At 40.6% G+C, this 17,863-nt stretch overlaps 1 protein-coding gene across 6 annotated transcripts in view; it reads left to right on the forward strand.

The window, feature by feature from the left end:
- Nucleotides 1-17,863, forward strand: part of ATM (Serine/Threonine-kinase ATM-like protein) — a 533,430-nt gene that overhangs the window by 449,158 nt on the left and 66,409 nt on the right. For 5 of the 6 annotated variants that reach the window (XM_089417581.1, XM_089417585.1, XM_089417584.1 and 2 more), the window contains 3 exons: nt 950-1,044; nt 1,151-1,259; nt 1,761-1,850. In XM_089417581.1, coding sequence (XP_089273707.1) covers nt 950-1,044; nt 1,151-1,259; nt 1,761-1,850 — 294 coding nt within the window. Of the gene's footprint in view, nt 1-938; nt 1,045-1,150; nt 1,260-1,760; nt 1,851-17,863 lie in introns of those variants that run through there. The other variant, XM_089417586.1, reaches the window with a different exon arrangement.

The raw sequence follows: 17,863 nt of genomic DNA on the forward strand, positions 1-17,863 counted from the left end.
TTTTGACCCTAGGGGATTTGACCCCTTTTATGAGTAAACAATTTGCAGATTGCTTATCATTAGTTCTATTCATCTATTCTTAGTGTTCAACTATTTTATTTATTATTTATCTATTGCCCTAGCTTCTCAACCCCTAAATCCATCTATCTAGTACATTCATATGCTTGTGGGTGGTCATTACGACACCTTTAGCTTGCTGGTTTTCTACATTTTATATCATTTTTCCAGGCCTGAAAGTGCAAGACAGATATAGTGCAGTCCATTTATAGCCATTTATCAAGTCTGAAGCAAGGTATTTACTATTTATCTCCCAATTGTTAAGGGCTCCTAACACTCAACTTTGTGCTATTTTGAGGCCATTTACTATAGTTTGAGTGTCTTTTTAATTAATGGTCTGCATTTTTCTGCAGTCATATTTCCTTTCTAGACTTAGCGAGATATTAAATTACTAGACTCCATCGCCCAATAGGTATTGTTAGGCACTAGTCTACCAACCTGTGTTGGAGGACATTTAGAATAGGGAAGCCTCCTTTGGCTTTGTAGGAGTTGGCCTAAAGATTGGAGACTCATGCTGAGGTGACAATGGTCATTTGCCCTATGTGATACCACCTAGCACCTTGTGAGGACCTTGACAAGACTGCTATTTTGGGCAGTGATAGTGAACCATTTAATAATTAATATTTTATATTAACTTAGCTGTCTCAACTGCTATGACTTTGAATTTCATTTTGTATATCCTCTTGTAGGAGGAAAAAAGGAATGGAAAACTATGACTTTAACTAGTGTTTCTTTCAAATCTTAGTACAGTTATAGATTAGAATGATCAATGCATAAAGTAATATGTCAATTCGGAGATTTTTTGAATTTAGTATTTACTCAGTAACTTTACCTTATAGAGATTGTGAAATTCATTTGCCAGATTACCTTTGAAAATGAAGTTCTTATGCAGGTCCCTGTTATAACTGCTACCCTTCCAGTGGATCGAAGCTGCCAATATCCAGAAGGGTCTTTCCCATATTTCAATGGCTTAGCTGATCGTGTCACGTATGCAAAGCTGCAAATATATTCTCAATTTCTTGTTTGACTGTTTTCCTTGTTCGTTGAGTTTTCATTCATAAGATATTTATGTGATTGATTGACATCCATGCAGGGTAATGAATGGAATAAATACTCCAAAAGTGATTGAATGCATTGGTTCTGATGGTCATAAGTATCGTCAGTTAGCCAAATCTGGAAACGATGACCTTCGACAAGATGCGGTAAGCCAGCAAGTATTTCAAGAACTTTGTAGTATATATTCAGACAATTCCTATCTATCAGAAATGTATTTCTATCACTCTATAAATCTGCATTGAATCAGTCAAGCAAATGCATTTTAGATTTTTTTCATGGAATGGCATTGAAACATATCAATCAGATTCTAAATTCATGTGCACTAGGTAACTTAAACTGGCTTAGCTTATGGTTTGCTGGGAAATGCATATCAACGGCAAGCTTATAAATTGTGAAACTTTTTGTGATACCATCCACCTTCCCTTCTGACTATTCTCAGAGATTTATATGTGTGCACTGTATGAATAGTTTGTAACAAGCCATCTTGATTTTGTGTATTAACAAAACAAAAGTTATTTCTCAGCTAAGGAATAATCCTTTGTTACTGGCTAGCTATAGTTAAATTTGCCTTTTCTTTCTTAGCTAATTTACGTTGTCCTTTGCTCTAGAGAATGAATAATCTGATATTTGTAGAGGGTTGTCTGCAGGTGATGGAACAATTTTTTGGTTTGGTGAATACTCTTCTACAGGACCACTCTGACACACTAAAGCGACAGCTCAAGATCCGCACTTATAAGGTACTGACCCTTGGTGTTCTGTAAATCACTTTCAATGTTAGCTAAGGATAAAAACCTAAACTTTGCTCAAAAAGAAAGGGAAATATGAATTAAAGAAAGGATCCAAAATGAGATCTTAATTGCTAGGCTTCTATAAGGCTGTTTGTGATTGATACTATAATTTTCAAGCTGAACTAGAGGAAACTCACAAATAGGTCTGCACATCCTTAGCCCAGTAACTAGAAGTAGTCTGAGAAATGTGGGTGTGTTATAACTCTTTTTGCCACTTCATTTCAGTAGGAGGAACCTCAGGTTGCATTACTAGAGCATAATCCTCGCTAAGAGGGAGTGTTGATTTCTGGTAGCATCAGATGTGCTCCTAGCCTCTAAATTTGCAGGAAGGCTTAGACACATGTATTCCACAATACCCATAAATCGTTTTGGGAAATTTCACTCGGAGACAGTTTTATTAAAATAATTAGTTATTTTTAATGGGTGCCTAAGTCTAAACTTAGGAAATTAAAATAATTAAAGGGTATTAATCAAATTGAAGGTGAAACTTTTAGAAGAAAACGAAGATTGAGTCCAAATGATTTGAGCCATTGATTAGAATCTAGTCTAGGTTGTTGATTACTCAAGTGGAGGATTATAAGAAAGACTTCGATGGCCATTTTAAAGACACATCGAGTAAGAGATTAGAGATCAAATTTCTGAAGCAAGCAACACAGCAATTGCCAGAGAGAGATTTGAAGTGATTTCTTGCAGTGAGGGCCAAGGATAGTATTCGGAGGGAAGTTTTCCTGGACCAGAGAGTACAAAACAAAGAGGGAAGAGAGACGTCCGGAGAGGCTGACGCAGGGCCACACAAAGCTTTAGAGGGAGATTGAAATTCTGTTGAGGAAGTCAAGTTTCAGAACCAGAAGCCACTGTGTGAGACTAGGAGGCCTCAGAGCTGAAGTTTCCAACCAGCAGATTATCAAAAGGTGTAGCGCAGTCCCAGCTGCAATGACGCAGTGACTGCGTGGTAGTGACGCAGAACTGCGCAGAGGCAGTGCAAAGGCTCATCTTTAGTGCAGATTAGTGTCAGTTCTTCCAGTGACGAGGTGAGATCATCTCACTACTCTTTTTGTCCAGTTTCTCTCTATAATAGATAACTAATTGGGCATCCAACGAATTATACTCAGATTTACTACTGCTTAATAATACATACCCTCACTTGCTGCACCAGTTTTCCTACAATGGGTTTCTCTGGGGACATTTGTCCAAAAATAACTGTGTAGATGTGTGTTGAATATTTCTCTCCTGTGTTGTATTTAGTTTCCACAATTTTTATTTGTGTAGGTTGCAGTGTATTTAATTCGATTTTTGTCGTAGCACACAAGAAGTAAATTGTTTAATCGAATTAACAATTATAAAAATTAACATCTGTTGCTATAGTAGGAATCGGGTAACCGATTTTTCGCACAAGGTTGACAGAAACTTTAATGGCCAAAGGCTAGGATCGAAGAACGTGGCTTTGATACCAATGTATCAAACAAGGTTCGTATACGTAGCGGAATTATTCGAAAGAACTAAAATATGTAAGTATCCATCGTAGGACAAGTAGTAATTGTATATAAGAATTGTTGATTGTATAAAAGATGTGTCATGATTACAATGAGGGCCTGCTTATATACCTAGGCAGGTGCCCTTTCATGAATGGTCATGTCTGTAAGACATGCCTCTTCATTACTAACTAACTAACCATTAGTTAATTAATTATTATTTATTATTATTATATTTATATTTACATTATTATTTTTATATGAATTATATTCATAACAAAGAAGAGTTCAAAGCTAGAGGCTTCAGGTAAGAAAGGTACATTTGTTGCATATTTCGAAAATTCTAAAGCTTACAGGGAATATGTGCCAAGAGAGAGGAACATTGAGTTCAGTCAGGATGTGATCTTTGATGAAGATGTTGCTCTTGAAAAGTCGGGGACTTTCCTATCCCTGCTAACACTGAGAGGAGAGATGATACTATTAATGAAGTTGTAGAGCCATCCATGCCAGAACCTGACATTCTAGAAGAGCATATGGCACCTTTGGATCCTTTAATCCTCCTCTTTGTGATCTTCTCTCTTCTAGTAAGAGATCTTTGTGCCTTCGATATACATTATAGGATGTAGAGAAACATTTATCCCCTAGAGGCACGTTCAAAGAAAGCAAGCAGTCTCATAGATATCAGGAATATGTTGCATTGATGAGCAACATCATACAATCTGAGCCTACCAGTTATGAAGAAGCAATGAAGGAACAAGTTTGGAAAGATGCCATAACAGAGGAATATCAATCCATTATGAAAAAGTGTATGGGAGGTTGTTTCGAGACCTAAGGGGAAAGTTGTAGTGACTTCCAAGTGGATATAAAAAATCAAACATGCAGTTGATGTTCGCATTGAAAAGTTTAAACCGAGGTTTGTGGCTACAGGATTCTCCAAGAAAGAGGGAGAAGATTATGATGAGATATTTGCACCTGTTGCCAAATACACTACTATCTAGTCTATCATTGCTTTAGCTACTAATCAAGGTTGGAGTCTTCATTAAATGGATGTGAAGACAACTTTTCTTCATGGTATACTTTAAGGAAGAGGCGTACTTGGAACAACCTCAAGGCTTTGAGGAACATGACAGGGAAACCCATGTTTGCAAATTGAAGAAAGACCTCTATGAACTTAAGCAAGCCCCTAGGGCTTGATATGCTCAGATTGATGGGTATCTGATAATGCTTGGATTCAACAGAAGCAATGTCGACCCAAACCTTTACTTCAAGGTGGTCCAAGGTATGCCTTTGATTTTGGTTTTATATGTTGATGATTTGTTGATAACAAGAGTAGAGCCTTTGATCATCAAGTGTAAGAGGGAGGTTGCCTCCGAATTTGAGATGAAAGATCCTTGGTTGATGCACTATTTCTTGGGCTTAGAGTGGTAGAAACCAGGAGAGATTTTCTTCAGCCAAGGAAAATACACTATTAAACTCTTGGAGAGATTTGGGATGGTGGATTGCAAATCCATGGCGACACCGATGGAGGAAAATTTCAAGAAGTTATACTGTGAAGCTGCGGGACCAAATCTACCATATCCTTGTTTGTACCAACAACTGATTTGGCTTTGATGTTTCTTGTCAACACTATGCCACATATATGTTTTTCTATCAACACCTTGAGCCAATTCATGATAGAACCTTTGCATGCTCATTGGGTGGTGCAAAACATGTGTTGCAATATCCGCATGGGGCAATCAATCATGGACTAAGGTACATCTCTGGTGATTATTTGAGACTACAAGGGTATATAGATGGAGATTGGACTGGGAGTGTTACAAACAAAAAGAGCACATCATGGTGTTGCTTTAGCCTAAGATCTGCCATGAATTCCTTGCTAAAATTTTTAAGTCTGGAACTTTAGAAATCCCTACTGCATTATCTGGTTTATTATCTCCTACTTGTTCTTTCCATTAACAAGTTATTTATAAATATAACTACCGAAATAAACACAAATGCAACCTTAACACATATATAGATCAACAACTGAAATAACTGAGACAGTCACACAAGGGACACTGTTATTTTTGGACAATCGTCCCCGGAAAAACCCAATGCGGGAAAATCGGTGCAGCAGATATGAGGGTTTTATTATTATGCAGTTTTCTGAATACAACTAGGGTGCCAAAAATGGCTCACCCATCAGACAATTACCTCGGCAAAAGTACCTCTCCTCGAAGACAGATATTCTGGCTGATTAGCAATTAGATGATTGATCCCACAACAACTTCGACAGTTCCTTAGCTGGATAGCAAAAGTTGCTCCAAGCTTCTCTCTAGAACTGCATCACCCTCCAGGGACTACATCACCCTCTTCTTCTCTGTGTCTGCCTCTCATTTCCCAGTCTGCCCCACTAAAGTTCCTCATCGCTGCCTCTGCAGCCCAGTGTTAGCTCTGCTAGCCTCTACGCAGTCTCTGCTGCTTTTGCGTCAGCCTCTTGGCCCTCTGCATTACTTGCGCTGGCCTTCTCAGCCTCTACGTCAACCTTCCAAGGCTCTGCGCTGTCTCTCTGGTACTTTCTCTACCTCTCTGATATGTATTCTCGGCCTACTGCCAAAATGCCCCTCGCTACAACAGATCACTAACTCGATTTCTCAACAAACCCTACCCCAGAAAATCGAATTCTTGATCGACTTGGTGTATCTCCAACTAACCCTCAAGAGTCCTCTTATACTTTTCCTGTTGACGAATCAATGACCAACATTAAGTCCCTGATCAACAGCTAAGATTAGATCTAGCTTGATCCTCGTCACTTAGAACTTTCTCACCCATTTTAGATTAATACACATTAATATTTTAATTTTCCTAAGGTTAGACTTAGGAACCCCATAAAAAATATTAAATTATTTTAATATTTTTCCATCCGGGTGGAATTTCCCCAAACGATTGCAGAGTCTTGGAGATCTTATGTACCTTAGCCTCTCCACCAATTTTCATGGCTAGAGTGCATCCGATGCTACCACAAATCAACATTGCTAGATGAGCAGGAAGCAAAAATCTAACACTCTCAGTACAATCGAGGCAAAGTATATTGCAACTAATATGGCTAGCTGTGAGGCAATGTGGCTATGGAATCTCCTTGCAGAGTTGTTTGATCATGTTCTAGATACAATTGTGATATACTATGATAATCAAAGTGGGATTAGAGTTTTAGAGAATCCAGTATTCCATGATAGGTCAAAGCAATTCGAGATCAAGTACAACCATATCAGAGATATGGTACAGAGAGAAGTAGTGAGGCTCCATCACATTCCAACATATAAGCAAAGTTGCAAACATTCTCACCAAGTCGTCACACAAAGTGAAGTTCTTATTCTTCAGAGACCAGTTTGGAGTGCAAGAGCATGTATCCCTCCTTGAGAGGGAACACAACTAATTGAGAGCACTGAGCATATGTTCGTCCCCCGATCTTTCAACTAGCCATGGACTTGGTGGGGGGGATGAGCAGAGTAGCTCTTGGGTGTGGGGGTACTCCTTGGCCCCATGGACTTGGTTGAGTACATGCCCCAGTATGCATCATGCCCACAATTCACCTTTGTGTCATTATTGAACAAGGGCCATATTGAGATGGTTAAGCTTGTCTGGATTGTCACCCATTTGGCCAGTGGGTGAGGAGACTTAGGTGTGTGTGATCTTTGCCAAGGTCAAATGCAACTACCATGGACTTGGTTGTGGTAAATTGATCTCCCCCGAGTGTTGGATGCAAGTTTTCTCCCACTTAATCGCCAGCAATCAAACTAGGTGAGAATTAGTCGACAGACATAGGGTGTGTGATCTTTACCAAGGTCATATGTGACTGCCATGGACTTGGTTGTGATAAATTGATATCACCTATCATCAGTTGTGGATCATTCTTCTTTTATGGATTGATACATCACTTTTCAACCGAGTTGAGATCTATGGTGCAGTCAAAAATTCCTTCTTAGCTAAGGAGTGTTGAAGTTGCCAGCTTCAATCATAATTTTATTGGAAATTTATGGACACAATTCATAATTTTGACTTTGACCAAGTTACCCTCAAGGAGGACAAGTCAGCCCCACATATGTGAAAAACCACCTCATGGAACTCGTATAAATAGAGATTTCTTGAACCTCATTTGGACACACATCACATCAACGCATCTAATCTGAAATATCAAGAGAGCGAGTTCACATGAGCGAAGGAATCTGAAGGAGAATCTTATCTGCATTGACCAAAATTTCTTCTTTGTTTGACTTTTGTTGACTTGGGCTATTTGGCATATCTTTGACCAAGGTTTATGTCTTGGAAGGTCGACAATTATAACAAGAATTTGACTTTTTTTTATCATGTTTTGACTAAGGAAATGTTAGTTTTTGTAGCATTAGATGTGTTCTAGCCATGAAATTTGGTGGAGACGCTAGAAAACATGAGTTCTCCAAAACAAAAAAATCATTTCTGGAAATTCCACTTAGAAGTGTCTCGATTAGATTGTTAGTCGTTTTTAAATATTTCCTAAGTCTAAACGTAGGGAATATGGTTAATTATTCACTATTAATTGAGATAAGGTGAGAATCATCTAGAAACTCGCATGGATCGACTCCAAAATGATCCTATCCATTGATTCAGTTTTAATCTTGGTCGTTGGTGCTACAGTAGTGAATTATAAGAAGAAGTTGATGGGCATTTGGAGAAGATACTTCTGTAGTTCAATTTTCTTGGCAGATCGATTTCCAGAGAGCAGTAGCAGTTGCTAGAGAACCAGAGATCGAAGTAGGGTCTGTGAGGGGCATAGACAATGATCTAAAGGAATTTTTCCAAATCCGGAGAGGCAGTAGCAAGGGGCCGAGTTATTCCCAGTCAGGCAGTGTAGAGGACTATGCAGTTGCTTCAGAAGCAATTCGATTTTGTTGGAGAGAAATTCGTTTAAAGATCCAAAGGTCGGGCAGAGGGTCCAGAGTGCCGGATAAGTGAATTCCTCAGCAGTGACAGGCAGAACGACTTCATCAGAGGCAATTTAGAGGCTTGACGTCATAGGGTTTGCGCAGAGGCTGACGTAGAGGGTCCAGTAGGACAAGTTTCTTAAGAGAATTCGTGTTAGGGTTGCTTGTGGAGGAAGGGTAATTCCTTCAGATAATTTTGCCTAGATTTTCTTGTTGTTTGGATTGTCAATTGGGCATCTATAGATTGTACTTAGATTTCATTCTTGCATAATAAAATAAAACCCTCATCTGTTGCATCGGTTTTCCCGCATTGGGTTTTTCTGGTGACAATTGTCCAAAAAATAACGGTGTCATTTTTATTTTGTGTGTGTGTGATGGCGTTTCTTAGCTCCAACACTATTTTATTTATGCAGCTTTTATTTGAGAAGTTTGCAGTTGTGATTTTATTCATTGATTGTCATAGCAAATAAATTGCATAATTAAATTTATAGTTAGAAGAATAATTTTCAATTGTTGCAATAGATGAATTTTTCACATGGTATCAAAGCGTGAGTGATCATTCGGGAAGCTCAGAAGAAGAGAAAGAATTTCGTTGCTCAGAGGGAGTAGTTGGCCGAAATTCTTGAGGCAGCACAGTGCTCAAACAGCCAGGCCGAATAGCTAGGCCAACATTTCGATTTTTCACTTGCAGGAGTGCAAAAAAATTGACTTGCCCAGAAGAGTGATTCCAACAATCATAGGGAGCATTTGCAACTCAGAGTTTCACTGAGCAGATTTCTGGTTGGATGCAAAGGGTTTAGGCAGTAGTAGAACCAACATCAGGTGGAAGAGAAAAGAGCTTATAGCAAAGGGAAAATTTCTCTCAGGGAACTTAGAGTCTCAGAAGTTTGATTTTACCTTGCAAATTGGCAGTAGTTGTGAGCAGAACAGCAGTCAAGCAAAAAGACACAGGAGATTTTCGACAATTTTTTGATATGGCCACTGCAAGGCTTAGATATCAGGATAGGTTGGATGGATCATCCAGCTATGTCATCTAAAAGGTCAGGATGTCTTTCCTTCTAGATGAATATGGCTTGAAAGCCTACATTGATAATGTAGTGGCAGTTCCTCAAGATGCAGACCAACTCAAGGAATATAGGAAGGAGATGGCAAGGGAAAAGCATTTGATCCTAGATGCAGTCTGAGATCATATAGTCTTAGATATAGCAGCCAAGGGAACGACCAAAGAAATGTGGGATACTCTCTCCACGTTATACCATGGTGCTTCCAAGCAGTGGAAGATGTTCCTAGAGGAGAAGCTGAGATGCATCAGGATGTAGAAGGGGGAAGGCATAAATCCCTTCCTCACCGGGATTCAAGTGGTCTGATACCAACTTTCAGTTGTTGGGGTAGCACCTCTGTGAAAGTTCGATTACCCAAATCACCACTGCAACAACTGATTAAGTTCCTTCTATTTGTTGATTATTGAACAAATTATTTATTGTTTCCTACAGTAAACACCGAAACTAATAGACTGCAGTCTTCACCAATTAAATTATAAGCAGAAGTAATAAAGAAATACGCAATGCATTACACCAATGTTTCTGGATAAAAGTCCCCAGAAAAACCCAATGCGGGAAAACCGGTGTAGCAGCTGAGGGTTTTATTATTAAGCAGTAGTAATTCTAAGTACAACTCATTGGATGCTCAACTAGCTATCTGATACAAAGAGAAAATGGGAAAAACAAATAGTGAGATGATCTCACCCTGTCACTAGAAGTAATGGCTCTATTCTCGCTAGAATTGAGCCTCTGTGTCCCCTCTACGCAGAACTGCACAGAACTGCGTCAACTCCACGTAGTCTCTGCGTCACTTCTGTTAGGATTGCGCTGCCCCTCCGTTGATCCTCTATTGGTTGGAAACTTCAGCTCTCAGCCTCTTGATCTCACACCCCAGCTCCTGGATTTTGAAACTCGATTTCCTTAGTAGAAATTTGATCTCCCTCTCAGGCTTTGTGTGGCCCAGCGTCATCCACTCTAGACGTCGTTCTGACCTCTCTACGTTGTACCCTCTGGCCCAAGAAAAACTTCCCTCCAAATACTATCCCTGCCCCTCACTGCAAAAGATCACTTTGAATTCCTCTTCCGGCAACTACTGTGCTTCAGAAATTCAATCTTTTGATATCCACTCTATGTGTTTTCCAAATGCCCATCAAGCCTCCTCTTATAATCCTTCTATTAAGAACCAACGACCCATATTAGATCCTAATCAATGGATCAAATCATTTTGGCTTGATCCTCGTCTTCTTCTAGAAGTTTCACCCACTATTAGATTAGTACCCTTTAACTATTTTAATTTCCTAAGTTTAGACTTAGGCACCCATTAAAAATAATTAATTATTTTAATAAAACTATCTCTGAGTAGAATTTTCCAAAACGATTTCTGGGTATTGTGGAATACATGTGTCCAAGCCTCCCTACAAATTTTGTGGCTTAGAGCACATCTAATGCTACTAAAAATCAACACTCTCTCTTAGTGAGGAATATTCTCTATTTATGCAACCTGCTAAAGCATCGCCCTTCTCTGTAATATCTCCCTTTGCGCTGCTGATGTCTGACATTGCTTCCCACCAACTACTATGCAAATGTTGCATCTGTACTGTTGCTGACACTGACGCTGCCAACACTGCAACTGTACTGCAACTCGCTCTCAAATTCTGCATTTGTTTTGCTGCTGGCACTGCCACTACGAACACTGCATCTGCATACAACCTTCTCCAACTGTTGTTGCTACTGCATCAGCAACAAAAAAGCATCCAAAATTACTGAACATGTCTTCAATATGATGCATCGTTGCTGGAGTTTTGACTGCTACTAGTTTCTTCGCTGACCCTGTGAAGCCTCTGCATTGTTGCTGACTTTGCTTTGTGCCAACTGCACTATTATCAACTCTAGCTCTGCGCTGCTTAGTCTCTGGCACTCCTAGCTACTCCAACTGTCACTTTGATACTCCTCTACATTAACTGACTTGGTCCATCTTTCTTCTTCTGATCTGGGCTCCCGTAGCAAGGTATTGATCCGAGAGGTGGACTCCTCAAGGATCCTGTCCATCTGCAGTTCTTTCAAACTACAGTTCTATATCACCCCACCTCTGGGCGATTATGGAAAACAACTCCTCCTCGATCTGTGCGGATGGAGCCTTCAGATCATTCTTCTCGTCCTTGTCCTTCTTCTTGAGAGGACACTGTGTAGCGTAGTGACCAAGTTCACCACACTGGAAGCACTTGATCTTCGAAATATCTTTCTTCTTCTTCTACTGCCCCTATTGCCCCTTAGATGCTAGGACTACATTTTCATCCTCCTTCTTCAGCTTCGTCCCACTGTTATTACTACTACTGTCAAGTTTGCACTTGACTAAGTCTCTCCTCATCTCTTCCTGCTGAAGACCAGCCCCTATCCCTTTCCAATCTGGCAGTCTTTCTTTGCCCAGGATGCTCTGGACAAACACTTGCCATTCTTCTGAGATTGAATTTAGAGCCATCCTTACCATCTCGGTAGGCTGAGGTGTTGACCCCACAGCTGCCAACTCATCTTGGGTTTCCTGAAGCTTTGCAAGGAACGGATCAATGCATTCCCCCTTCTGCATCTGCATGGATCTCATCTTCTGCCCCAAGTACATCTTCCGCTGCTCGGAAGATCCCTGATATAGCGTGGACAGGGCGTCCCACATTTCCTTGGAAGTCCCTTTTCCTGAGATGTGACATACTACATGATCCTTTACTCCGTTCAGGATCATCTGCTTGGCCTTTTCCATCTCTCCCTTGTACTTTTTGAGCGAATTTGGATCCACGAGCTCAGCTACCACATTATCGATGTAGATCTTTAGAAAATGTTCATCCAGAAGGCATAACATCCTCACCTTCTAGATCACATAGTTGGATGCACCATCCAATCGATCCTGATCTCGTAACCCAGTGGTTTCCATCTTTGCCAACAAAAGTGTCGAACTACTTCCTCTCTCCTCTACGTAACACTGGGCTAACCGATGCCCTCCCTTATAGAGTTAGTAGATATGCTCCTCTCTGTTGCTACTCAGCAATAGAGAAATCAAATTCCCTGGCTAGGAATTCTCTGAGGAAGAAATTCCCTCAATAGCGTCTCCCTTCTTCCTTCTGACGATTTTCTGCCCCAGCAAATGCTGTAGAAAACTGCGTCACACCAGAAAATTGCCTCTTCGTTGAAGATGCTGCGCTGCTCCTTCTGACACTAGCAAACTTTGATCTGGAAGTCTTACCTCTTTGTCAACTCACTCAGAGAGAGACATTCCTTGAAAATCTTTGCCCTCCTGCCCTTGACTACACAATCCCTCTGGGGATTCAATTTGCTGCCTGCGCAACACTTCGACCCTCCTCTTCAGCGTTGGGCTCTTCTGGCTCTACTTTCTTGCTTCACCTGTATCTCTGATACCATGTGAAAATGCGATTACTCGAATCACCCCTGCAGCAACTGATTAAGTTCCTTCTATTTGTTAATTACTGAACAAATTATTTATTGTTTCCTACAGTAAACACCGAAACTAATACATTGCAGTCTTCACCAATTAAATTATAAGTGAAAACAAGAAATTGAGCAAGAAAGAAATACACAACACATTACACCATTTTTTTGGACGAAAGTCCGCAGAAAACCCCAATGCAGGAAACTGGTGCAGCAGCTGAGGGTTTTATTAGTAAGCAGTAGTAATTCTGAGTACAATTCGTTGGATGCTCAATTGGCTATCTGATACAGAGAGAAAATGGGCAAAACAAATAGTGAGATGATCTCACCTTGTCACTGGAAGAACTGGATTTGATCTTGCTAGAATTGAGCCTTTGTGTCCCTTTTGCATCAGCCTCTACGCAAAACTACGTCAACCCCACGCAGTCTTTGTATCACCTCTGTTGGGATTGTGCTGCTCCTCCTTCCGATCCTCTATTGGCTGGAAACTTCAGCTCTCAGCCTCCCGGTCTCACACCCTAGCTCCCGGCTTCTGAAACTCGATTTCCTTAGCAGGAATTTTATCTCCCTCTCAGGCTCTATGCTTTTACAACATAGCTCTGCGTGGCCCAACGTCAGCCTCTCTGGACGTCATTCTGCCATCTCTGCCTTGTACTCTCCAGGCTAGGAAAAACTTCCCTCCGAATACTATTCCTGCCCCTCACTCTAAAAGATCACTTTGAATTCCTCTTCTGACAACTGTTGTTCTTCATAATTTCGATCTTATGATCTCCACCAGATGTGTTTTCCAAATGCCCATCAAGCCTCCTCTTATAATGCTTCTGTTGAGAACCAACAACCCAGATTAGATCCTAATCAATGGCTCCGATCATTTTGGTTTGATCCTCATCTTCTTCTAGAAGTTTCACCCACAGTTAGATTAATACCCTTTAATTATTTTAATTTCAAAAGTTGAGACTTAGGCGCCCATTAAAAATAATTAATTATTTTAATAAAACTATCTCCGAGTGGAATTTCCCAAAATGATTTCTTGATATTGTGGAATACATGTGTCCAAGCCTCCCTACAAATTTTGTGGCTTAGAGCACATCCGATGGTACTAGAAATCAACAACCTCAACCTTCAGAGCTAGTATGATTGGCGATCAACAGTGTCTTAGAGGATTGGCAGGTCTTCGTCCAAAGTACATTAGGCAGAGACACGCTAACAAGATGGTGACAAAATGTGGTTCAATTTGCAGCAGGAGGAATTGAGACGAGCTTTGGTGAAAAGCTCTATGAGTGGCAACAAATAAAAGGTGGTGAAGGAGGAGGAGAATGTGGCCCTAGCATCTAAGGGTCCCAGTTAGGGGTAAGGGGAGCAAAGAAAGAAGAAGGACCTGTCAAAGGTCAAGTGCTTCAGGTGTGGTGAGCTCAGTCACTACAACATGCAGTTTACTCTCAGGAAGAAGGACAAGTCAGAGAAGCAGGACCAATAGGCAGCGTCAGTTGAGATCGACAAGTTGTCCTCCAAGTTGGAGGAAGACTTCACGATGTTGGTAGCCATACCTCCAGGAGTGAGGTGGCGTGACTTAGAGTTGTAGGTCGAGGGAGCTATAGAGATTAGGCAGGGTCCTTGAGGAGTCCACTTAATGGACATCACCTGGCTACGGGGGCCCATAGTATTTAGTAGCAGTATGGATCAATGGCAGTTGATGCAGTCAGTACTTGGGTGACAATTGCAGACTAGTAGTAGTCAGATGTTGAGGAGCGCAGTGCAGTGTTGACAACAGAGTAAGTGGCTGAGTGCAAAGTTGGCAGCAACACAGATTCTTCAATGGCAGTGCAGATGCTAGTAGCAGTCAAGACTCGAGAGACAAATGCATCATACCGAACACAATTGATTCAGTATTTTGGATGCTTTTTAGTTGTAGTAGTTGCAGTTGCAGAAGCAACAGATGAGAGGGAGTTGCAGTGCAGATGTAGTGTTGGCAGCAGCACATATGCAGCATCAGAGTTGCACAGTGGTTGGTGGGCAGTATAGCCAGACATCAACAGCGTGACAGAGGTGTTACAAACACAGGGTGTTGTAGGAGTAGGATGCAGCAGATTGCAACATGGGTTGTTGAGCACTAGTTGGAGAGAACACAGTCCCTCTACAATCCTCTCTAAGAGGGACTATTGGTTTTTGTAGCATTGGATGTGTTCTAGCCACGAAATTTGGTGGAGAGGGTAGAATACATGAGTTCTCCAAAACCCAAAAATCATCTCTGGAAATTCCACCCAGAAGTGTCTCAATTAGATTATTAGCTGTTTTTTAAATATTCCGAAGTCTAAACTTAATGAATATGGTTAATTAATCAGTATTAAGTGAGATAAGGTGAGAATCATCTAAAAACTAACAAGGATCGACTCCATGATGATCCTAGCCATTGATTAAGTTTTAATCTTGGTCGTTGGTGCTCCAACAGTGGATTATAAGAGGAAGTCGATGGGCACTTGGAGAAGATACTTTTGTAGTTCAATTTCCTTGGCAAATTGATTTCCAAAGAGCAATAGCAGTCGCTGGAAAGCAATAGATCAAAGCAGGGTCAGTGAGGGGAAAAAACAGTGATTCGGAGAGGCAGCAGCAAGGGGTCGAGTTATTCCCAGTGAGGCAGCGTAGAGGACTGTGCAGTTGCTTCAGAAGCAATTCAATTTTGCTAGAGAGAAATTTGTTTTCAGTTCCAGAGGCTAGGTAGAGGGTCCAGAGTGTCGGAGATGCGATTTCCTCACCAAAGACAGGCAGAACAACTTCATCAGAGGCAGTTCAAAGGCTTGACGTCATAGGGTATGCCTAAAGGCTGGTGCATAGGGTCCAATAGGACGAGTTTCTAAAAAGAATTCATGTCGAGGTTGCTTTTGGAGGAAGGGTAATTCCTTCAGATAATTTTGCCCAGATTTTCTTGTTGTTTGGATTTCCAGTTGCGCATCCATAGATTGTACTCAAATTTCACTGTTGCATAATAAAATAAAACCCTCATCTGCTGCACCGATTTTCTCGCATTGGGTTTTTTCTGGGGAGAATTGTCAAAAAAAATAATGGTTTTATTTTTATTGTGTGTGCTAGCTTTTCTCAGTTCCAACACTATTTTATCTCTGCAGTTTTTATTTGTGAAGGTTGCAAATGTGATTTTATTTGTTGTTTGCCGTAGCAAATAAACTCCATAATTAAATTTACGGCTAGAAGAATAATTTCCATTTGTTGCAATAGATCAAATTTTCACAGGAAAGAAGGCCAAATATATTGTTGTGTTGAATGAATCTTTGACTCTCTGCGTTAAAACCGAAATTCGGTTTTTTTTCTGGGCGTTGAGCACAAGGTTGACTGTTGACTTTGATGAAGATTTTTCTGTGAAGTTGCAGGCCAAATTTTGTCCCTTTGACCAAGCTGCAAGAGGCTGAAATTTGGCCCTTTGACCAGATTGTTGACTGGTAACAGATTGCTGATTTTTCTCTCTCATTTGACTGGATTTGACTTGGTTGACTTGGAAAGTGAAAGGTTGGATTTCACTGGTTATTGATATACAAGTTGGATTATGTATCTCAATTGAGCATTGAATGAATATCTCCTAGAAGAAGAATTGATTAGGGTTTCCCCCTCGTGGGGTTTTGCCCTTGTCTTTGACCAAAATTTGTGTCTCATTGTGCATGTGTCTTCTATTGTTCATTGCTATTATTGTTATCTCTATAATTGCTTAATTGTTTTGAGGTGAATGTAATTGAATGAATTATTGTTTTAAGTAATTATTACAGTAGCTAACTTGAGACAATTAACATTGTGAAGCATATTCTGAGATTTGCTCGTCTGGAAGTTAGCTAACTTGAGACAATTAACATTGTGAAGCATATTCTGAGATCTGCTCGTCTGGAAGTCACCTCCTGAAAGAGGAAAATGAACATTTCTTTCATCAGTGAAGTTATAACTATTTGTGGTATTTTGGCTCTTCTATTTCTTGATGTTGTTATAGTCTGTCATTTCTGCAATTGTTTTTGGTATATTCTACTATTTCTGCTCAACCTCTATGTTCCTAATAAAATGTTGATTTTTAAAGTTCAATTAAGAAAAAGTCAGATACTTTCTTTTAATATACAATTTATCTCTTTAGCACATTCCAGATCATTAGGCAGTTACACTTAAAAAAAATTCAACCATAAATGCAGTGAGGTAGTAGAGATCAAAGTAAACTAATGATGCGGAAAAACCCAACAATCTTTTCTTAGGAGAAATTGTCCAATTCAAACAAATGTACATCTGAAATTTCCAGTCAAAACATAGTCAAATTGATCACACCACCTTCCAAATCGCTGAAAATTTTGAGACTTATAGCACATCTGATTCTACCAGAAATCAACAGTCTTGTCAAGAACCCACCTGACCCATGGTGAAACCTAGGGCCCTGTTGTAGCGGCTACAACCACCCTCCAAAATTTTGCCTTAGCTTCGTTTTGGAGCGTCCCTAGCAACCATCTTTGCAGCATGTCTTGCACTGTCAAGTACATAGGCTTCATTGGTTTTTCAGCAACTTGTCACCCTGTGCATGTTAGTTTGCTTCACTCCCCTCACAGACTGCCACTCCAGACTTGGGCTAGTTGTGGGCTGAGAAACTCCCTCAGAAAATTGTGCAATTTTGGAGGGGAACTAGCCTTCCCTCTAGAAATTGCGCAAACATGTTGGGCAGCCTATTGGGCTTAGAAATTGTGCAATGCAGTCAGACAGTCTTCCTTGGGAAAATTGCGCAATCTGGCCCAGCATTACAGCTCAGTCCAGAAATTGCGAAAATCAGTTGGGCAGACTGCTAAGCTCCAAAATTGCGCAGAGCAGTCAGACAGGCTTCCTTGGAAAAACTGCGCAATCTGGCCAGCACTGCAGCCCAGTGCAGAAATTGCGCAATTCTGGGCAACAGTCACCTACTCCTGCCAGAAATTGCACAATCCCTCTACGATAGCTTGCCCAACTCCTCCCAGAAATTGCGCAATCCCTCTGGGACAACCAACCCAGTTCAGCTTAGAAACTACGCAAATCCCTCTCTCAATCAAGCAGGCTGTCTCATTGCC

This window comes from Pinus tabuliformis, chromosome 3_2 (assembly GCF_031772625.1).
Source record: "Pinus tabuliformis cultivar Carrire ecotype Pingquan chromosome 3_2, CPIR1, whole genome shotgun sequence".
NCBI lineage: Eukaryota > Viridiplantae > Streptophyta > Pinopsida > Pinales > Pinaceae > Pinus > Pinus tabuliformis.